General features: G+C 40.3%; 1 protein-coding gene and 1 long non-coding RNA gene across 2 annotated transcripts in view; one reads left to right on the forward strand and one right to left on the reverse strand.

Annotated features, from left to right (window-relative positions):
- tnksa (tankyrase, TRF1-interacting ankyrin-related ADP-ribose polymerase a) overlaps positions 1-23,994 on the reverse strand; it is a 115,647-nt gene that overhangs the window by 59,195 nt on the left and 32,458 nt on the right. The window contains exons 5-6 of the mRNA XM_037116521.1: positions 18,903-18,939; positions 13,870-13,945 (exon numbers count right to left, since the gene is read on the reverse strand). Of these exons, the coding sequence (XP_036972416.1) occupies positions 13,870-13,945; positions 18,903-18,939 (113 nt within the window). The remainder of the gene's footprint in view (positions 1-13,869; positions 13,946-18,902; positions 18,940-23,994) is intronic.
- LOC119029590 lies at positions 1,810-7,432 on the forward strand. Its single transcript, XR_005078030.1, has 3 exons — positions 1,810-1,850; positions 6,012-7,192; positions 7,346-7,432. It is a non-coding gene; the product is annotated as an uncharacterized LOC119029590 (long non-coding RNA).

Genomic DNA, 23,994 nt, shown 5'->3' on the forward strand with positions numbered 1-23,994 from the left:
GTCTGACATTGTACTGTTGTGTGTTGTTGCAGACACCAAGTGTTCAGATCCCGACTCAACCTTCTGCAGACCAAGAAGTGAGCGAGGGATCCACTTTATCCGTCCAATAAGTAATTACACATTGATTTATTGTATTTGGAATTAAGTATGTGTCTCCGTTAGCTCCAGTGCATACATGACATGCACTTTCACTGTATTAAACAATCAGTTTGTGTAAAATGTTCACAATATCACTGTTAGCATCACTTGTTTGTGGATAGCTTAGCAGAAAGTAATTGGCTATACCATTTGTTAGCTCTAACTTCCCCTTAAAGCATCAAATTGATATTTGTTCTTACTAAATTCTTCATTTTTAAGCCTTTTTGCTAATGTTTTTGTCCATTCGGCATCTTCTGATCAGTTTACATGATTGTATTTCTTAAGAAGTAGATCAGTTCACATCAGTGTGGGGTTCAGAGCTTTCTTTGACAATAGTAGAAGAAGTTAGAAGTCAGGAACATGGACTTTACATGTGTTCAGTCGTCATGTCCTCATATTGTTTTAGGCTGTGAAAGACTTGAGTGTGTTTCAGGTGAAGTCCTCATATTGTCTGACCCATCGACTTTAGAGTGTGTGTTGCATGTCCTCATAATGTTCTGGGCTGAGAAAGACTAGAGTGTGTTTCATTTGATGTCCTCATTTTGTCTGACCCATCGACTGTAGAGTGTGTGTGTTACATGTCCTCATATTGTTGGGTAGCAGATGCTGTACAGTGTTAGCAGTTTCTATAGAGTTTGGCATAATGAGCCTAGATCCTCCTGTGAATTATGTTCACTGAAATAAGTGTGATCATTTGTTCATTAATTGGTCAGGATTTATAGTACAGGATATGTCTGACACTGTATTGATGTGTGTTGTTGCAGACACCAAGTGTTCAGATCCTGACTCAACCTTCTGCAGACCAAGAAGTGAGCGAGGGATCCACTTTATCCTTCCAACAGGTAATTATATATTGATTTATTGTATTTGGAATTAAGTATGTGTCTCCGTTAGCTCCAGTGCATACATGACATGCACTTTCACTGTATTAAACAATCAGTTTGTGCAAAATGTTCACAATATCACTGTTAACATTACTTTTTTGTGAATAGCTTCACAGAAAGTAATTGGCTATACCATTTGTTAGCTCTGACTTCCCGTTAAAGCATCAAATTGATATTTATTCTTACTAAATTCTTTATTTTTAAGCCTTTTTGCTAATGTTTTTGTCCATTCGGCATCTTCTGATCAGTTTACATGATTGGATTTCTTAAGAAGTAGATCAGTTCACATCAGTGTGGGGTTCAGAGCTTTCTTTGACAATAGTAGAAGAAGTTAGAAGTCAGGAACATGGACTTTACATGTGTTCAGTCGTCATGTCCTCATATTGTTTTAGGCTGTGAAAAGCTTGAGTGTGTTTCAGGTGAAGTCCTCATATTGTCTGAGCCATCGACTGTAGAGTGTGTGTTGCATGTCCTCATATTGTTCTGGGCTGAGAAAGACTAGAGTGTGTTTCATTTGATGTCCTCATTTTGTCTGACCCATCGACTGTAGAGAGTGTGTGTTACATGTCCTCATATTGTTGGGTAGCAGATGCTGTACAGTGTTACCAGTTTCTATAGAGTTTGGCATAATGAGCCTAGATCCTCCTGTGAATTATGTTCACTGAAATAAGTGTGATCATTTGTTCATTAATTGGTCAGGATTTATAGTACAGGATATGTCTGACACTGTATTGATGTGTGTTGTTGCAGACACCAAGTGTTCAGATCCTGAGTCAACCTTCTGCAGACCAAGAAGTGAGCGAGGGATCCACTTTATCCTTCCAATAGGTAATTATATATTGATTTATTGTATTTGGAATTAAGTATGTGTCTCCGTTAGCTCCAGTGCATACATGACATGCACTTTCACTGTATTAAACAATCAGTTTGTGCAAAATGTTCACAATATCACTGTTAACATTACTTCTTTGTGAATAGCTTCACAGAAAGTAATTGGCTATACCATTTGTTAGCTCTGACTTCCCGTTAAAGCATCAAATTGACATTTATTCTTACTAAATTCTTCATTTTTAAGCCTTTTTGCTAATGTTTTTGTCCATTCAGCATCTTTTGATCAGTTTACATGATTGGATTTCTTAAGAAGTAGATCAGTTCACATCAGTGTGGGGTTCAGAGCTTTCTTTGACAATAGTAGAAGAAGTTAGAAGTCAGGAACATGGACTTTACATGTGTTCAGTCGTCATGTCCTCATATTGTTTTAGGCTGTGAAAAGCTTGAGTGTGTTTCAGGTGATGTCCTCATATTGTCTGAGCCATCGACTGTAGAGTGTGTGTTGCATGTCCTCATATTGTTCTGGGCTGAGAAAGACTAGAGTGTGTTTCATTTGATGTCCTCATTTTGTCTGACCCATCGACTGTAGAGTGTGTGTGTTACATGTCCTCATATTGTTGGGTAGCAGATGCTGTACAGTGTTAGCAGTTTCTATAGAGTTTGGCATAATGAGCCTAGATCCTCCTGTGAATTATGTTCACTGAAATAAGTGTGATCATTTGTTCATTAATTGGTCAGGATTTATAGTACAGGATATGTCTGACACTGTATTGATGTGTGTTGTTGCAGACACCAAGTGTTCAGATCCTGACTCAACCTTCTGCAGACCAAGAAGTGAGCGAGGGATCCACTTTATCCTTCCAACAGGTAATTATATATTGATTTATTGTATTTGGAATTAAGTATGTGTCTCCGTTAGCTCCAGTGCATACATGACATGCACTTTCACTGTATTAAACAATCAGTTTGTGCAAAATGTTCACAATATCACTGTTAACATTACTTTTTTGTGAATAGCTTCACAGAAAGTAATTGGCTATACCATTTGTTAGCTCTGACTTCCCGTTAAAGCATCAAATTGATATTTATTCTTACTAAATTCTTTATTTTTAAGCCTTTTTGCTAATGTTTTTGTCCATTCGGCATCTTCTGATCAGTTTACATGATTGGATTTCTTAAGAAGTAGATCAGTTCACATCAGTGTGGGGTTCAGAGCTTTCTTTGACAATAGTAGAAGAAGTTAGAAGTCAGGAACATGGACTTTACATGTGTTCAGTCGTCATGTCCTCATATTGTTTTAGGCTGTGAAAAGCTTGAGTGTGTTTCAGGTGAAGTCCTCATATTGTCTGAGCCATCGACTGTAGAGTGTGTGTTGCATGTCCTCATATTGTTCTGGGCTGAGAAAGACTAGAGTGTGTTTCATTTGATGTCCTCATTTTGTCTGACCCATCGACTGTAGAGAGTGTGTGTTACATGTCCTCATATTGTTGGGTAGCAGATGCTGTACAGTGTTACCAGTTTCTATAGAGTTTGGCATAATGAGCCTAGATCCTCCTGTGAATTATGTTCACTGAAATAAGTGTGATCATTTGTTCATTAATTGGTCAGGATTTATAGTACAGGATATGTCTGACACTGTATTGATGTGTGTTGTTGCAGACACCAAGTGTTCAGATCCTGAGTCAACCTTCTGCAGACCAAGAAGTGAGCGAGGGATCCACTTTATCCTTCCAATAGGTAATTATATATTGATTTATTGTATTTGGAATTAAGTATGTGTCTCCGTTAGCTCCAGTGCATACATGACATGCACTTTCACTGTATTAAACAATCAGTTTGTGCAAAATGTTCACAATATCACTGTTAACATTACTTCTTTGTGAATAGCTTCACAGAAAGTAATTGGCTATACCATTTGTTAGCTCTGACTTCCCGTTAAAGCATCAAATTGACATTTATTCTTACTAAATTCTTCATTTTTAAGCCTTTTTGCTAATGTTTTTGTCCATTCAGCATCTTTTGATCAGTTTACATGATTGGATTTCTTAAGAAGTAGATCAGTTCACATCAGTGTGGGGTTCAGAGCTTTCTTTGACAATAGTAGAAGAAGTTAGAAGTCAGGAACATGGACTTTACATGTGTTCAGTCGTCATGTCCTCATATTGTTTTAGGCTGTGAAAAGCTTGAGTGTGTTTCAGGTGATGTCCTCATATTGTCTGAGCCATCGACTGTAGAGTGTGTGTTGCATGTCCTCATATTGTTCTGGGCTGAGAAAGACTAGAGTGTGTTTCATTTGATGTCCTCATTTTGTCTGACCCATCGACTGTAGAGTGTGTGTGTTACATGTCCTCATATTGTTGGGTAGCAGATGCTGTACAGTGTTAGCAGTTTCTATAGAGTTTGGCATAATGAGCCTAGATCCTCCTGTGAATTATGTTCACTGAAATAAGTGTGATCATTTGTTCATTAATTGGTCAGGATTTATAGTACAGGATATGTCTGACACTGTATTGATGTGTGTTGTTGCAGACACCAAGTGTTCAGATCCTGACTCAACCTTCTGCAGACCAAGAAGTGAGCGAGGGATCCACTTTATCCTTCCAACAGGTAATTATATATTGATTTATTGTATTTGGAATTAAGTATGTGTCTCCGTTAGCTCCAGTGCATACATGACATGCACTTTCACTGTATTAAACAATCAGTTTGTGCAAAATGTTCACAATATCACTGTTAACATTACTTTTTTGTGAATAGCTTCACAGAAAGTAATTGGCTATACCATTTGTTAGCTCTGACTTCCCGTTAAAGCATCAAATTGATATTTATTCTTACTAAATTCTTTATTTTTAAGCCTTTTTGCTAATGTTTTTGTCCATTCGGCATCTTCTGATCAGTTTACATGATTGGATTTCTTAAGAAGTAGATCAGTTCACATCAGTGTGGGGTTCAGAGCTTTCTTTGACAATAGTAGAAGAAGTTAGAAGTCAGGAACATGGACTTTACATGTGTTCAGTCGTCATGTCCTCATATTGTTTTAGGCTGTGAAAAGCTTGAGTGTGTTTCAGGTGAAGTCCTCATATTGTCTGAGCCATCGACTGTAGAGTGTGTGTTGCATGTCCTCATATTGTTCTGGGCTGAGAAAGACTAGAGTGTGTTTCATTTGATGTCCTCATTTTGTCTGACCCATCGACTGTAGAGAGTGTGTGTTACATGTCCTCATATTGTTGGGTAGCAGATGCTGTACAGTGTTACCAGTTTCTATAGAGTTTGGCATAATGAGCCTAGATCCTCCTGTGAATTATGTTCACTGAAATAAATGTGATCATTTGTTCATTAATTGGTCAGGATTTATAGTACAGGATATGTCTGACACTGTATTGATGTGTGTTGTTGCAGACACCAAGTGTTCAGAGCCTGACTCAACCTTCTGCAGAAAAAGAAGTGAGCGAGGGATCCACTTTATCCTTCCAATAGGTAATTACACATTAATTTATTGTATTTGGAATTAAGTATGTGTCTCCGTTAGCTCCAGTGCATACATGACATGCACTTTCACTGTATTAAACAATCAGTTTGTGCAAAATGTTCACAATATCACTGTTAACATTACTTCTTTGTGAATAGCTTCACAGAAAGTAATTGGCTATACCATTTGTTAGCTCTGACTTCCCGTTAAAGCATCAAATTGATATTTATTCTTACTAAATTCTTTATTTTTAAGCCTTTTTGCTAATGTTTTTGTCCATTCAGCATCTTCTGATCAGTTTACATGATTGTATTTCTTAAGAAGTAGATCAGTTCACATCAGTGTCGGGTTCAGAGCTTTCTTTGACATTAGTAGAAGAAGTTAAAAGTCAGGAACATGGACTCTACATGTGTTCAGTCGTCATGTCCTCATATTGTTTTAGGCTTTGACAGACTTGAGTGTGTTTCAGGTGATGTCCTCATATTGTCTGAGCCATCGACTGTACAGTGTGTGTGTTACATGTCCTCATATTGTTGGGTAGCAGATGCTGTACAGTTTTAGCTGTTTCTATAGAGTTTGTCATAATGAGCCTAGATCCTCCTGTAGATTATGGTCACTGAAGCAAATATGATCATTTGTTCATTTATTAGTGAATATGTCTGACACTGTATTGTTGTGTTTTGTTGCAGACACCAAGTATTCAGGTTCTGACTCAACCCTCTGCAGACCAAGAAGTGAGCGAGGGATGCACTTCATCCTTCCAATAGGTAATTACACATTAATTTATTCTATTTGCCATTAAGTATGTGTCTTACTTGGCTCCAGTGCCTACACGAAATGTCCTTGAAATGCCTTTTAAAACAATTAGATTGTATGAAATATTCACAATATCATCAATGTCAGTATTGCATTGCTGGGGAAGTAGATCGATTTACATCAGTGTGGGGTTTAGAGCTTTTTTTGACAACAACAGAAGAAGTTAGAACCACTATTATTTTCACTTACAGTGTAATTAATTGCATCATAATTTACAGTTAGAGTTCTGTGTAATTTCAAACAAATAATGAATCTCTGTCATTTCATTTAAGTTCAGCCTCCTCCCACCTGACAGCTATTGCAAAGCAAGTAAGACAGCTGCCTTCTTCTCCTTCATTCAAAAATGTTATGTTCTTTGACTGGGGATATTTACTTTTTGAGAAAATATTGTAGACTCTTAACTAAGACTATAGTTCTTTACACTTGATTCTTGATATGGACAGTCAAAAGCAAGCCATCATCTGCAAAATGTAAAGTGGCATCATGCTTGGTGTGAGGAACGTTATGATGAGGCCAAGAAAAAGATATTTGAGAGAGAGAGGCAGATGACTTTGAGTCTGTTCACCAGAATGAATAATTCTGTGAGTTTGCAAATCAAAGCAAAAAACAAACATTTGGTCATATGCAAATTCATTATTTTCAAGGTATTTATTTTACAAGAACTTCCATGGGCCTAGCAGAATTTCTCTCATTCACTTGTTTTTTCCATTTCATTCACCATGTTTGAAAGACAAAGTTGCAAAAGATTTTTTCTCTCAAAATATTTGTTACACTGTCCTTTATAATCATACACCATCAACATCAAATCGCACAGAGACGTGTTGTGGTTTAGGGATTATTGTCCTAATAGTATGTCATAGGTAGGTAGGTATGTGAGGGAAAATATTTTCAAAGGATTATGTAAATCATTTAATCACTTCACTTTAATATAACTGGGGAGAAATTATCTGTTCACTGATTTGTATTTACAGTATTAATGATGGTTTTAAAGGTTGAACATCACTTGGTCGATGATGGTGGATTTCGTGATGGAAACTCTGCAAGCTTTGACCAGGTAATGAATATGACACAGTAGTGATTGTATTAAGGGATCCAATTCAATTCAATTTCATGTTTTTAATGACTCATCACTTTCAAGTCGTATTATGCACAACTGTATGGGGAATGATAATGATGTAATAATGCCTTTTTCTCCATTTTCCTTCAGATCTCTACTGATGATTCTTCAGATTGCACACCTTATGAAGATACTGATGATATGTTCCAGACTCAAGTGTCAATTCCTCAGACAAAAGTCTTTGTAGTGATGAATTGAGAATCACAGAATCTCTTGCTCCCAAGAAAGTGTTAGAGGACATGCCAGTGGGGATAGTTACAGCACACCGTTGGGAGATCACTGGTTCAGAGAAACCTACAAGTTTTAGTTCAGGAGGAGGAGCAGCAGTCATAGCACTTTAGTGATGAGTTGCAGTGCCAATTCTCTGGAGGCAAGATTTCTGCATTTGCTGTGGTCTGTTCTGTTTAAGTTTACATATTTTGCCACCAATTAAAAAAGAAAGAAAGGCAGAAAGTGTTCCATGTTTTTACTCACATGAACAGGTACTACAAAATTCATAAATGCAATACAATAGTAAGACTTAATAAGTCGACCGACCACATTTTTTAGCTATTTCTCCCTTTAAGTCTCTACAAAGCTCAGTTTTACTGTGTTGTATTAACATATGAATATCTGACATTTCTGTCAGACATTACCTGACTGATGAGCATGACTATTGTACACCTGTGTCTATTATATTGGTATTTCAAACATAAACAACAGGAGTCAAGGTGAAAATATAGACCATGCCCTTTCCTGGTCTTAATAAGTCATGTATACATGACAATTTTGTGTGTATCCATGGGTTTCACAATTCACCCTAAACATGAAATAACAGTGTGTGATATTACTGCACCCATAAGTCACATAAACCTGACAATGTCCTCACAAGTAGCATTAAAATCAGGTTTGGCCAAAAGATAGCCCTAGCCAAAATCTCAACAGATGGGCATATACCTGGAAGCATGGGGAAGAAACACTTCGATTCCCCAGCCTCTAGGACCTTGGGAAAGGCACGTTCCCATTTTTCACATATTTGTCACACGTCCTGATTTGTCCTGAAAACACGTATGTGTGTGTGTGTGTGTGTGTGTGTGTGGGAGTGAGCGGTAGGTTTCAACAGAGGCAGCTTGATAACGCTCTCCACTCAGCTGTGTTAATAATATCCCACTCTGATGGGCCCTCAATCATTGGAGAGCACACACACACACACACACACACACACACACAAAAAGCTCTTACTAGAATTAGAGCTGTGGAGAGAAAAACTGTTTTATATAGGATGAAGATCCTGAGACTACGTGCTCAACCATAGGTGGACAAACCATCGTTACACTCATATGTCACTGTTGAACATTTTGTTCCAGAATGTACAGATGTGAAAGCATCCTCGCGACTGAAAAACCAAAATCCTCCCCCACCAAAACCTGGAAAAAATAGGCCGTTCCTGAGCAGAGCTACAGTATGTGGTCAGAGGTGTCCACATACTTTTGGCCCCACACTATATGCCTCCCTCCCTCTCCCCTTGTGTGCGTATGCTTTGAACGAGCAGAGCCTTTTTTAATTCCCCAAGAGGCCCTCCGCAATCAACATTTATGCTGCAGATCTGTGCGTTTGCATGTGTGGTTGGAGAGGGGAGACGAAGAGCGTGTGCCACTTCTAATTAAAATTAAAGCGAGGAGAAGGGGAAGGGGGAGGACGAGGAGGAAGAGACAAGAGGGAGGCAGAGAGAGAGGAAGAAGAAGTGGCTGTTGTCTAATTTAAAGGGACGTGTCATTATTATCAATCATTAGGAATCTTGCACGCTCTGTTTTGTCCCCGATTATCATTAGTGTCCTCATAACAATTTGTATGTGTAAGTGTCACTGTGTGTGTGTGTGTGTGTGTTTATGCGTGCATTGTCATCCAACATCACTCCATTATCCGTCTCACTTTAAATCACATCAGCACTTAAACTTTAATCTAATTTTCTGTTACTTATACTCACTTTTAAGTCCCAAGTCTGTCCTCATATCACATCAGTGCTTAGATGCTGGGGTTGGGTGGCCGTACACATATACAACAGTGACAGCAGTTGTCAGCAGTTGTCTAAATTGCCTCTCGCTCTGTCTTAAATTGTTATCTACTGCTCCTTTAAGTGACATTATGTAAATTTTTTTACCTTAACATAACAGTTTCAAAATCATGTTGATAGTTCATTGTCTTGTTTCTGCACCATGTGACTTCGGTGAGGATCACAGCGTCACTGTCATGTTTACTTCAACATACAAGTTTTCAACACATAACACTGTTATGACGTCATGAGTTTGCTTGTAGTTACCACCTATATTACATCTGACAAATTATTACAGACCTGGGACTTGTATTCATGACTAGTGTCGCATTAAAAAACTGCCGGGGGTGTCGAATGGCACAAAAGGCCAATTTCAACATAACGTTGCTTTAACTACTCATATAACAAAACATTATTTGTATCTGAACCCCTTCTTCAAAAAACGATTTAAATGTAAATCTTAACCCATTACAAACGACAGCTGTGTGACTGATTCAGGTGGAAATAAACAGGGAAAATGGAGCAGGAGGATTTAACAGTGTGAAATTACAATTAAAAAGGAACCAATTTTCAAGCAGCTTTGTGTCTCCACAATTTTGGAAGTATATGCAAATGAACAATTGTAAACTTCAGTCCATTTTTTTTCCCGCATCCAGAGCCCCTCCACTCTTTTGCCTCTCTCTCTCTTAAATCGACTGAGGGGCCTCCAACCAAACTCTGATCAAACTGTCAAAACTAGACACCAAAAAATGCTTTTAGAAACATATTGTAGCACAATGTTAAGCTGCCATAGATAAAGTTATAGAACTGGATGTGGCACCATATTGTTTCTATTTTGTAAAAACAGAGGCTTAAAAAACTCACCGTAGATCACACCATACAAACAAGGCAGTGCTGATTAAGCAAACACGATCCTGTTCATCATCTATTTCTGGCCTAAGATGTTTTCAGAAAGATCTTAGTGTGCTGCTTAGCTGTGATGTGACACTGTTTGTTACCAGCTGGTCGCCTTACTGTTCCTGCCGAATTTGCATTACATCACCTATTGGCGTTTATTGGTCCGGTGTGGCACAGTGCATTCTGGTTGTAGATGTTCTAACTTTTGAGCCCTTGTTATCTATTTGCTCAGGTCATTAAACACCAATTTCAACAAATACTTGCTTCTTCCTACTGTAAAGACCCACGCAAGGGCCATCTGTCCAGAGATGAAATCCGACTATTAGAAATGCATTGGGCTGTGTTGCGTGACTTTTACTGAAAAAGATGGGCATAAATAGTCATAAAAAGATGACGATAAACTTTGTGAAATGTGTCCATGATAAAAAAAAAGGGAGAAAATTGTAAAAATTTCAATTTGACTGAGTTATGACTGATCGAGTTTAACTAAATCAATCTGGATCCATTCAGAGCTTGCTATCTGCTCACATTCAACTCATTTGTTCATATTTATGTATTGACATGATGAGCATTTATCCATTCTCTGCCCTGGTGTCTTGATTTCCATTAGTGGATTTAGTCAAAGGACAAGAATGACAAGTTCTCGCTGTCCCTCAGCTTCTACCTAACGTCTGCAGCTATTTTGCAGATTTCACACGACAATTTCTGTTAGCAGTGGGAATGTAAATCTCCATCACCCTATTCAATTACGCTAAGACCATAACGAGGATGAAACTGCACCGGCGTGAAAATATATTCCATCTACTGTGCACGAGTGCTTTCAGTCAGAGCAATTAAAGAGCATTACAAATACAGACTGTGCAGGAGAGGTCATTCCAGAATATGTCTGAGCACAGATTTCATATTCCGGACATGGTCGCATTCATTCACTTATGAGCCGTTAAATTTCAACGTCTCTCTCGACGATCTCTCATGTTTGTCCCCCGAGTCTCCGAAGAATTTCAAATTACACGGTTTTCCCTCGGGGGTATCACATCCCCGGGAGGCCACCTGCATGGATAATAGTCAGAGGACGCTCTCTCACAATTACGGGTATGATGCCGATGTGATGGATACAAGCTGCAGCTGAGCATCATCGACAACACTGAAGTACCCATGATTATAGGAACGAGCCTCCTCAAGGCTGTTATAGCATTTATGTGACGGTTCCCGAGAGCACAGAGAAAAAAAAAAACATGCTCCCTTTGCTTTCCTGGTTATGCTGGCAGTTGTCATAGCAACCAATAAAATACAATGGGTTCCACTGTGGCGGGCAATAAATTACAGCAATCTCTGTTTCTTTGAGAAATGGGTCTGACCAATAAGATCTCTTCACGATAACTTGCTTTTTACAAACACACTTTACACTAGTGCTGCCACTGAAAAGGTGGTGCAAGACGTCCACTAATATGCCGCAATTTGGGGGTTTTCATGGGGAGTTAAGTCTCACGTGATAAGCTAAATGTTGTAAAGAGACATTAACTAATTCAATTTAGCAGATTAATCGGCATCAATAGGACCTTTTATTGGCTGAACTTGGCTCCAATAGCGTCCAATGGCCGCAAGCTTCTGCCAGTCACATGTGGACATACTACGTCACTGTTTTGCAACTTTCGTACGCTGACAAGAACGATGGTCAGAAAAGCCCCTGAGAGAAACTGAAGTCAAGACGGACCCCAAATCTGTTTGTCCACAGCCAAGCTGAGATCAATCCTGCTCAGCTCTCGAGAAAAAACTAAGAGTCAGCAGCCGTCTTTATTTCTGCCAGGTTCTGATATGGTGGACTACTGGGAGCACTTCGACTAAAGCTGGAAAATACACAACTAGAAATGAGTTCTTCCAGCTATTCATCTGATGAACTAATCAGTCACAAGCTAAACTTGCTGCTGTGATGCCAGTGAGCTCAAACTGAGGCTCGGGTCTCCCTGAGGATGAAAAATAATCTCCATTATAAGTTTTTATCTGTCAGGCAGACCACTTAATTTAACACGTCCAGCGTTTTTTTATTTTTTTTTTATTTCAAGCCTCCACAATCTGAAATCTAACAACACCAGAATGAACTCCCGAGCTCGGCGCTGGCTGTTAAAACTCGGATCCAATTTTTGGTACTTGTCAAGCAAGCAAAACATGCAGCTAATTACAAAAAGGCTACGCACTCTATCCAACACAGAGGTGATCGGCACAAGAGACTCAAAGAAATCGAGCTCATTCTAGTTCACTGAACCTCTTAAATATGACCGGCTTTGTGCACCGCAGTACCTGAGATTAACCCACTCTAGGGTGGCTCTTAATTAACCAGGCTTTCCTCGGCTCAACCACGGCTGTATTCAGACAGCTGCAGAACAAAGTGAAGTCCCATTTGTTCAAGGATGATCTGTGCCTGCTCTCACCAGCAATCTATTCAGAAAAAGATGATCAGACCTTCCACATAGTTACTTCTGTCTCTATGCGCATTCAGTTTTTTTGTGTGTGTTGTATTCTCCCTCATGTTTACACACACGCATACACCAGACTCTCAATGTTTCACAGTTCTAGTACCGCCAATAAGACCTGCTTTCAGTAGTTGCACTATTATTTCTTATTTCTTTATCATCTTCTCTATCTTTTGAAACTTACTGTTGTGCTGCTACTTATTTCCCCCTGTACTGCTGTGTTACCTGCAAATTTCTCCCAAGGGGGATCAATAAAGTAACATTTTTATCTTTATCTTTACACTGCACATACGTATTTGCACAGCTTCCTTCACAATGCCCACGTCAAGTGTATAACAGTGTGTAGCGAGGTGACTACAGACGTCATCACGCCAAAAATGGAAATTCATCTATTCACTGGTCAGCTTTTATGGCTGAACCTGACTTGCAAACTATTCTAAATCTAACTTTCTGACATGTAGATATTTTCCAAATGTATAAATAAGTGTGTATAGTATAGTGTAGTAGGAAGGTAAGTGGTACATTTTACGCTTTTTTGGATTATAGTGTAAACTGAGGAGTAGCCTGCGTTGTGTGTGCGTTAGAAGCTCAGTTTCACACAATGAACTTTTAAAACCTTTTAACAAAACCTTTAACAAAAATCACTCAGTGAAGCTGTCATTGGAGATATGTAAAACATGTTTGTGGGTGGTGCTTTCCTGTACTTCTTACGAGCAGACTCACTACTCTCTGCTGTAATGTGTTTACTACGAAGCAGCTGCAAAAATAATGTTGTCTGCTCCCCTAACTCTTCAAAACTAATCTTAATACAGGTGAACTACAGTCACAGCCAAAAACTGAAAAGAAAAACCTCCACCTTCTGTGTGCTCCTCAATCAGCTGAAAAAGTTAAAACCAACGCTTAAAATGCACAATTTGCTCTCATCATCATATTTGTGGTAGTCTGACTAGTGCTTTGTGTGTTACTGCTATTGTTCAGCATGAATGGTAATTTATTCACTGACGTGTTTTGTGTCTTCATCCACTTCAATGACTGACGGGCAAGAAAGGGCGCAAACTGATCATTTGATACAACCGAGGCCGACAGCCTCGTTTCACTTTCCCCCGATGGAAAAATAAATGATGAAACCTTTCGGCGCCAGTTTGATGGTTTTCGTAACCCTAATGACTTTCCCGAAGGTGCAGAAAATGCCAGTGATCGTGCTTTGCTCCTACCTTGCGCCCGTCGCTCGCATGGCAGTTGACGTTGAGTGGAGTAAGCAAGGCCATTAGCTTCTCCTCGTTTCCACTCCTGCGAAATATACACACAGAGACGCACACACACATTATAGACAGAAAGCATCCAACGCCACGAGGATTAGCACTGTTCCTCAGCAGGAGACTGTGGGGGAGAAAATGAGGGCGAGTGAGATAAGAAGCTTGGGACTGAAGGGAGAGAGGAATTTCAGCCACAGAAAAAGACAGGCGTATAGAAATGTTTGGATCGGATGGCGTGTGTATTTGTGTGTGTTCCTGATAACCTGGCTGTTACCAGCTATGGAAAATCTGTTAGAGAAGACAATTAAGCCTAGCTAGAGAAGAGTTAACATTTGGTTTCTGCTGATGGCCTGCGCTTCCTGGTTCCTAGGCTCGCTGCCCTGGCACTGGGTGACCACAAGGAAAGCGTTGCCAAGGTAGCGGCCCGGTCCAGCCATCATCCCTGTGACAGCTATAGAGGAAGAAGCTGTCACATGGAAAGAAAAGGATTATTCTTCTATTCTCCCATGTTTTCCCCTCCTCTCCCTCTCCGCTTTTGCTTTTTTTGTTTCACTCCTTCCTTCTCTTTGTCTCTGCATCTTACACATTCACATCCTCTCACTCTCATCTCATCCCAGCTGTCCACCTTTGCCCTCCCGCTCAACCCTCAGTTACATCTTCTGCACCTTTACCTTCACCGCCCAGCTTCCTCCTTTCAGTTCTCTCATTTGTTTTCTTTATTTTCGCTCAACTGTCAACCTACTACTGCCCACGACCCCACACGAGACAGCTTTCATTTTGATGCAAAAGACATCTTGAGGATTTAACAAGGACGAAGGACACGGCAGGTTGTATGTGTGTTTCACCTTGTCTGTTTAATAGATGTAGGGGCAGCACAACTTAGCATCTAGTCAATTAACAATGATATGAATCAAGTCAGCATGTTGGGATATAGATTTGGATTGGAAGCCTGACCCACCAGCAGTGAGCTGTTTCCATCTGATCCTAGTCTACACACTAAGCTAAGCTAACCCAACCTAACCAGGTGTGACAGTCGTATTCAGTCGTTCATTTAAAGGGTTTTGCCACCAATTTCACACATTCAAGTGTTTATATAAACATATGTGAAAAAATGCAATTGCATGTCCCTAACTGGCAGTTGCATTTTGGGTAATGTGTGCGCTAGGTTCTAAAAAGAAGTTCAAATTCATGAAATAAAAAAGCCTATTTTCAAACTGTCAATAATGAGTCCGAAAGGGATACAGGATGCAATGCTAAGCAAGTAAGCCACTTTTCAAAACCTGCTGCCGACATTACCCACAATGCAAATTAACCACTGAGCAACACTGGATGTAATTTATCAAAAGCCTTTGAACTACTTCTGTTTTCACACATGCAGTAGTACTCTTAGTGTAAAATTGGTGGAGTAACCCTTTAAGTTGGACCAATGCACCAGCTCCAGGACTGTAATAATGCCATGTTTGCAAATCCTGTGAGGAGGGTCGTATATCATATCTTGATTCTGTCTAGCTCTGTCTCGCTGAGGTGTTTCAGGGGTTCAATCAGAAAAAGATTTGTCATCTTCTCTGTGGTGAATGTTCTAAGGGCAGGTCTGATCTCACACAAATGATCTACGGTGGCCCACAAGGGACAGCGCTCATAACCATGCCTGAATATCTATTGTTTTTTTCACACCTGAAGGAAAATGAAAATGCATTCCTGAGAATCTCTGGAAGCGTGACCAGATCATTTCAATTACAATTTTTATTTGAGAGGCGTTATTGGCGTTGCATCTATATGTGCTGCCAAGGCAAATTGGAATTTGCTCTCCACAGCTCCACATGTAGACCTGCATCTTATCAAAGTCTCTCAAATCTCTTAAGGTGCATGTTAATGGCATGAAGTTAACATAGTTAGACAATAGACTAATCAGGTTTTGGTAAAGCTACTCCTATCCAAACTTTTTCATTACATAAGAATCAAATAACAGCATGTAATATGACAGGTGCTTGTAGTACAAACCCACTCTGCACTTCTCCTGGGCACAAGGGAGCATTTAAATGCATCGCAGCTCATTTTGTTTTTATTGCTTGCAACTTTCTTGTTCTGCTTCTATTTCCAAACACAGCAGGCAGACGCTTTTTAGCAAAAGAGCTCAGAACTTACTCAGTTACTTGTTCTTTTCAATAAAAAAAAAAATATTTGATGCTGATTTTGGTTCAATATTACAAAAAAAATTTACATAATATAAAAGTATTATAATTAATTATGTATGTATTAGCCCGAGAGATCACGTTTTCCAACCGCTAGCTTACGTAGTTTTAGCAACCTCAGAAAAGGCCGCACGATAACAATACACTGCAGTCTATGCCTCCAACCAAGTAACCGCCAGCAAAAAGCCACTCATGGCTACAAATAATGCTCAGAACAGCACCAAACTTCAGCAACAGTACAAATAGGGTCCCAACACATAGTTCAAGGCATCAAACATCTGCTAGCTTTGCCAGATTTCTACTGAAAAGAGAACACAGCTCCCACTCTCCCTCCAAGTCGATTACGGAGTGTAGTAGAGTTCCGCAGCTCAAGGATGAAAATGTATGATTATTACAGCATGGAAATGTAATCAAAGTTTATATGTGTCTTGTCTACCAGTTTGTAACAGTTATTATCGAGAGCAGACAGGGAAAAGAACTGAATTGAACATCTCTAACTGCACTCGGTAATCGACTCAGGGACTTCCCCACAACAAGAGGCTGCTGCAGGAGAGTGGTGAGTTGTGTTCACTTTACAATAGCAATCTAGCTAAGCTAGCAGATGTTTGATGCCTTGAACTATGTGCTGGGACCTTGTTTGTACTGTTGCTGAAGTTTGGTGCTGTTCTGAACATTATTTGTGGCTTTTTGATGGCGGTTTCTTGGTGGAGGCCTAGACTGCAGTGCATTGTTATCGTGTGGTCTTTTCTGAGGTTGCTAAAACATCATAAGCTAGTGGTTGGAAAACTTGATCTCTTGGGGGGGGGTCTTATTTGATGTCACGGTGTATATAGTGGAGAATATAGTGGAGCATTTTGCAGCTATGGAGCTGATGGAAGAGCATCGGTATCACCACTGATTTTCTGACTTATGACTCAAAGTCAGTTAGGGAGATCTTTCAGTTACGTGCTTTTTAATCACATGGCTGTTGTGGTACAAACATTTATCTGTCAGTGTTGCAAATAGCTTTTAAAGATTTTCTCGCCAAAAGAAAAATCTACCTGCACTTTTCCCTTGACTTCCCTTTGACATCATCTGTGTACATTTGTAGGAACTCCATTCAACTTACAATGTAAAATATATTTTAAGCACTAACCTTTATAATTGCAACAAAAACCATTTTCCAATATTTACTGCTAAGAAACCATAAAAGAGGCTCACGATCAAGACTTAAAGGGACAGATCTGGTTGACTGGACAGAGTTTTAGTGAGCTTTTGTTTTTCCAGTCAATGCATCGAGTCACTGCGTTACACTCAGACTATGAAGAAGCATTTTTCCAGCTCTGGGTATTATTATCTATACCACTGTGATGACTGCTATCCGGGCCAAGAAAAATAAAGCAGAAAAACAACAATATCCCATAAGCCATGTGTGGGAGTTGTTTGACCGAACACAACACTCCAAAATAAAGAAAATATTGTAAAAAAAACAAAAGGAATTTCTTCTGAAAAATGACATTGGTGATGAGCCAGTCAGAGGCTCAGCTGTGATAGAGGCACACTGAGTTCACAGTTCACACTGAAACAGCCTGCTGACCCCATAATACACTGGGGTACTGCTCCGCTAGGCCAGCTGCTTCCTTGTGTGTGTGTGTGTGTGTGTGTGTGTGTGTGTGTGTGTGTGTGTGTGTGTGTGCGTGTGTGTGTGTGTGAGTGTATGTATGTGTGTTTGTGTGTGAGTATGCCTCGGAGAGAGACAGGGAGCGAGAGGAAGGCTGTTGAGGCATCGAGCGCTCAGCCACCCACACACAATCTCAAACGAAAGCTATGCCATTTCCACATGCATGAGACAAGCACACACGCACGCACACACACGCACGCGCATGCACACACACAAACTCATTGCCCACATGCGCTGCCTGCAACCATAACATGCCTTAAAAAATACACAAGTGTCCCTGGCCCACATGGAGTCAGCTCTCTAGCTATGGAGCACCTGTCTAGTTTAGGAGCTGTGTGTGTGTCTGTATGTGTGTTTGTGTGTATGTGTGTGTGTGTGTTGTGATGAAGGGGAAAGAAAGAACAAGTGATAAACAGTCTGACAGACAGGGAGATGACTGGATGCAAGCTGGGAGGAAAACTGAAGGCGGCAGCAAATAATGGAATTAAAAAAAAAACAAGTGGAGGAGAGGAGAGGAGAGGAGAGGAGAGGAGAGGAGAGGAGAGGAGAGGAGACAAAACTGAAGTGGAAAGAAAGGAGGGAAAAGACCGGAAATTAGAGAAAATGATAGAAGTCAAGAGGAGGCAACACGGGAAAAAGATGAGAGAGGAAAAAGACAGGAAATGGAGAACAAGAGAGGGAGCTGAGAGGGGAGAGAGGTCGAAAAAAAAAAAACAACAAACAGGGACCGGAAACAGAAAACAGGAGTGAATCAGAGAAGAGGAAGGGGAGGTGGCAAAGATGAGAAGAGGGAAGGAGAGGCGAAAAAGAAAACTGGAGAAGATGGACAAAAGGAAAGAAATAGGAAGAGGAAGTGAGAGGAAACAGTGGGAAAGGAAGAGAGTGTAGATGGGGACCAGGAGATAGGAGAAGAAGAAGAGAAAGGACAGATGATCAGGGGAGGAGCAGAGAAGAAAAGTGAGTAACAAGAAGAGAAGGCAAAGCCCTGAACAGGTGAACAAGGAGGAGGCGAAAACAAGCAGGAGAGAGAAAAAAAAACATGAAGGGGTGTCACAGAGTAGGAAAAAAAAAAGCAGAGGAAGGTGAGAACACGGGAGGAAGAGGATGACAACAAAGAGCATGCAGAGTCTGGTACTCACCTCGCCGCCTCCAACAGCTCATCCTTCTTGTATTCACCTAGATGGTTACAGAAGATCATGGTGTCAGACAACTGGCCGCGAATACACACCGACCACACGCACACACACATGATCAAACAGAGAGCGCATAGCCACACACACATGTAAAAGACACACAGAGGAAGGATCTATCTATTGAAGGGGGGGGGAGACACCATCCCTCTCTATCTCTCCTCCTTCCTCCTCCCCCCCTCCTCCCTTCTCTCTCTTTTCTTTTTGCCATTCTCGCTCAGTGTGCGCACCCCTCTGGCTCCGGTTGCAGTGACGATGCGTTGCCGGCAGCGACCACAGCACGTTCATTGTTTGGGCGACGGGCGGCAGACTGACACGCGCTCTGGCTCTATCCTTCCGTGCGTCCGTCCATCCCTCCCTCCTTTGCCACGATTGTCTCCCCTCTCTCGGCCGCCACTCATGTTGCTAACCGCGTTTCCTCGTTCTCCATCATCTCTGTCTCTCTCTCCCTCTCCCTGCTTTTCCTTCCCCCAAGTGGGCTCAGGAGGCGCAGTTACCATAAAAAAAAAAAAAAAACACAGAAATAAACAAACCCCTCCCCCTACCTCCCTCTCCCTCTCCCTCTCCCTCTCTTAGCCCTGCCCCCCCGATACTACAGTCAAAACACACACACACCTTCCCATATGTGCCTGGGAAACAGACAGGGGTGGGGGGAGTCAGGAGGCTCATCTCAGACATGGCACGTGTAACACCGCCGGATTCATCTATCTGTTTATGTAAAGCCTTCCTGGTCTTCCTTCACTGGTGTGACATTTGATTTAAAGGTATTATAAAAAATTCCGAACAGTCTGCTGTGATAATCCACTGGTGATCTCTTAATAATCGTAGCACCCCCCGTAGTCAAAAACATTTTTTTTTTTATCTTGCTCCTTCAGTTGAATGTTTGAGCTTCACTGTGTAGAATGACGGATGCGCAGAGTTTCGACTAGAAGATCAGTTTGACATTCAAGGCTCAGAACTCACTTTGTCTGTGCTTGTTAAAAATCCAATTTCTAAGAGGCGGAGCCTACAAGCATGACTTGTGACATCACAAATACACTGAAAGTCAATCAGGGTCCAATATTCAGCATACACAATTTTTGTAATGTGGAAAATGTAAGCCTCCAGTGCACAAACATGGAGAACGGACTTTACGGTGACAAAGAAGATGTCTTGTGTCCAGCAGTCAAACATGTCAAATAAAAAAAAATTTGTATATTCATATATTCAAGAATTTTTAATGAGGGCGAAAGGGTAGGAGCCATTTCAAAATGTAAATGTTGGAATTCTATGTAAGATATTCATTTGAGATTTTTGTATGCTTTTTAGGAACATAAAAATTAGCCATATTCTGCAGTTTTCCACTCCAGTTTTACAATCACAATTACTGAAAAACATGAAGTCATTCTACGTTCCTTTCCCGTGGTTTTATTACATTTCAAAACAAGTCCCCAACTGCATCAGCTGTTAAGGAGAATGCTGAAACACTGTTTTGCTGTGAAGCCCCAGAAATGTTTTTTTTTTGCACTGCAAAATTTCACGTGACTTTCCATCCACACAGGAATGAGAAGATCATGACTAAATTTTTGTTCTTTGGGTAAACGTCATGTGTGGAAGAGATCATTAAAAAAACAAAAAAAACCCTGAGATCTTAAACTTGTAGGAATCACATGAGGGAGATAAGAATAAAAAGAAGAGTCAAAATTGAGAAAGCAGAGGCGGAAATGACTCTCGAGCATGGGTCAAGTTCCATAAATACTTGCTGCACTTCCCATAATACAACTTGGTATACTCTCCCATCAGACCCTCTCTCTCTGTCTCCTAAATGTCCACTTCTTTCAAACTCCTTGTCACACAGGATTTTCTTCTTATAATTCTTAAATATTGCACCCAGTCTGATAAGACCCCAAGGACATCATCAGGGTTGTTTTTGGAAACATTGGACAGCTTCCTTCATAGCCATAAAAGACATTGTAAAACTTGGTAATAGATGAGTAAACTGATCTTTAAGTGCAAAATTGCTTTCAAATTAAAGCTAGGAGATGGATAGCTTGGTTGAGGTTAGCTTAGCATGTAAATATCAACACTTGGCATGGTTATTTCTTGTTTTTGGGAGAGTAACATTTTGGAATGATTTTACTTTGAGCTCAGTAACTTGGTCTGTGCATTTATCTAATTGAAAATAATGGAAATGTTCATATTTTGACCAAAAAATATTATATTATGCAAACTAAGTCACTGGGCAAAGCCTACTGAGGTTGGGAATTAATTTTAATGACCTTTTCTCCATGATGCAGAGACTTACTGTGAAACGGCAGCTGGCAAAACTTTGCAAGCAGTGCTGTTCCTCCATAAAAAAGTGGGCTATACAACAAAATATGAATATATTAGCTGACTTATGGTCAGTAGATCTTATCTATCGCAGAAGAAGAAGAAAAAAGAATCCACAGTGAGGTGTTTGATGCAGAGCTGCAGGCGATGGGCTCCAGCATGTCATCAAGGTAAATGCACTTTGCAGGAAGCCAAATGAAAAGGTCTGACCTGGTAAGATTACCTTTGCAACTTCTGCTGAAAAGTGACTTCAGGGCTTATTCACACATTTAAAAAAAAACCCAATATGCAAAATATGTCGGGACATTTCCGTAACAAAGTTCATCTATGAAAGTGGCTAAGAAAAAAAAAATGAGAGAGAGGTATAAAATTGAAATAGGAAATAAATAAAAAAAATCAAAGGGAGATGGAGAGGTAAATGGGATACAGATAAATGGAAAGAGGATGAGGAGGATGGGCCGTGTGTGCACGGCGCAGACGGAGGGGCGGGGTGGGGCGAGGAGCGCAGAAGAAAGGTTACAGAGAAGGAAAAAGGGGGAGGAGGGAGGAACAAAGGATTTGCAGATGAAAGAGAGAAGGGATGATTAGGGATCTGGAAACTGACATGCATGGATTTGACACAGTATAATTGGTGTTAGGGAGGCTAAGGCGGAACAGGCAGGGGGAAGACGAAACGGGGGGGAGATGGAGGAGAGGGGGCCGAGATAGAAAAATATGAATACAAAGAGAGGAGAGCGAGACGAACAGAGAGAGATCAAGACACTAAATTAGGTGGTGTAGTTTTGAACCAATTTATGTGCCAAGACAGGATCGTTTTTCATTACACACCTGACAGTCACAATCCTTACAGCTGTCTAGATTACAATATCATTATGAGTATCATAATTATTACCATCAGCACTATTAAAGGGATGCTATGTAGTTTTGGAGAAGAAATGTAAACTCAGTATTGGGAAATAACACAAACTCAGAAATATTCATTTTTTTCCGTAACTGAACAAAGTGCATCACACACAGCTATTTTTTATACATAATATTATATTTATTTAGCTTATTTTCATCTTCTGATGGGAAACATTTGTAGGAATTCTGGAGGATTGTTTATCCTCCTAGAGAGAATGCACTAGAGTTGGGAGGACGGCTCAAACCCACTCCTATTTGAAGTCTTCGGAATTGGTCACACTTCAGTCATGCAAACTCTAAACCAGTCAACACTTTGAACTGTACTGGTTTAAAATCCAGCTTTTTTTCATATCTGTCACAGCTAGAGCCTGTAAACTCATCAACCTCTCTGCGCCGCAGAACAACAACAACAACAAACATCTTAAAGTGATTGCCCTCTCACAGTTTCCGCCCCTCAGACATGCATTTTACATCAAAACGTTCGCCGACGCCTCGGCTGATTTAAAGTCTATGAATCCAAAGGGGAAAGTTATGACTAATGACGGGAAGGCAGTGACTCAGCCTACCAATTCAATTAAGTGTAACTTACACCTAAACGAAAACAGTTTCTGTGTCATTATGTTTTGCTGAGTCTGCTGCCACGCTTGGTGCGCAAATGAAGGCGTTCAAAATGAATTGCGGGCAACGAGAGATGTATAAATATATATAAACATTTTGTTTTTGCTCAGTGAGAGTTTGCTACCAATATTATTTAGGCTTTGAGAGCTAAAGTGATTGTGACTCAGCAGCATTAATTACGCTCTCTTTCTCTCTACATACAGACACCCAAAGCGAGGACAAGATTAGCTTAGCACAGCTGTTAATCTGCCGCTACTTCACCAGACCTCACCTCACACACTTAAGGCACCACATCAAACATAATTATCTTTAAGGGTGCTTGATATATGCTCATTAATTATCAACCCAATCGAGGGAAATCCATATCATTGTCCATTAATGATAAAATGATGAAAAAACAGCAGATAAAAGCCAAATTGCTTTGACCGACTTGACAAGTAGAGTGTCGGCACTCTGTGATACAGAGGTGATGTATGCACTCAAAGCTGGTCTGTAATTAGGGATGAGACTCACAAGTTGTGGTGAAATTAATTATCTGTGTCACTGTGAAACTAAGAGAACATTTAAACATGATTTAAGTTGGGCTTTTATAAGTCAGGTTTTTTTTTTTTTAATATAACCACCCAGAGTCTCCGAAGACACAAATCCTGCAGTACAGTTGGCGCAAAAGCATTTTATCATGTCCTTGTGTTTGCACTTTAGGACAATATCAAATTACTGGACCTGATGGCGCCAGAATAAAATTATGTGTTAACACATCCCCTACCCCAGCTGCAGCTAACGCATCAAAGTGTCAGCGATGACAAGGGGCGAAGAAAACAGCAAAGAAAGATGTGAAATGGAGGAACTGGCTTTATCTCCATAACATCTTTTAAGTGAGAAAGAGTAAGAACATGACTGACAACTGAGTCACAAAGTCATCCAAACACCCCAAATGTAATTTATTAATAGAATTAATGAAATATCAGTTTCATTACTGGCAGCATAAACCTGTGTTTGGCTGCATCTGTAAAGAGGCAGATTTTATATAGGACGGAGGAGGATGTATGTATTTTAGTATGTACGAGTGCATCTGAGTCTGACTGCGTGTGTGTCTGAGTGTGTGTCTGGTGTCAACAATCCTGCTGACTCCAAACAGAAGAGACAAGGACAGGTTAAAGCTTGGGACAGGCTCGCTGCCTCCTGAATGATGATATTATGTGTATGCTTG

Source organism: Acanthopagrus latus, chromosome 12, assembly GCF_904848185.1.
Source record: "Acanthopagrus latus isolate v.2019 chromosome 12, fAcaLat1.1, whole genome shotgun sequence".
NCBI classification, from domain to species: Eukaryota; Metazoa; Chordata; class Actinopteri; order Spariformes; family Sparidae; genus Acanthopagrus; species Acanthopagrus latus.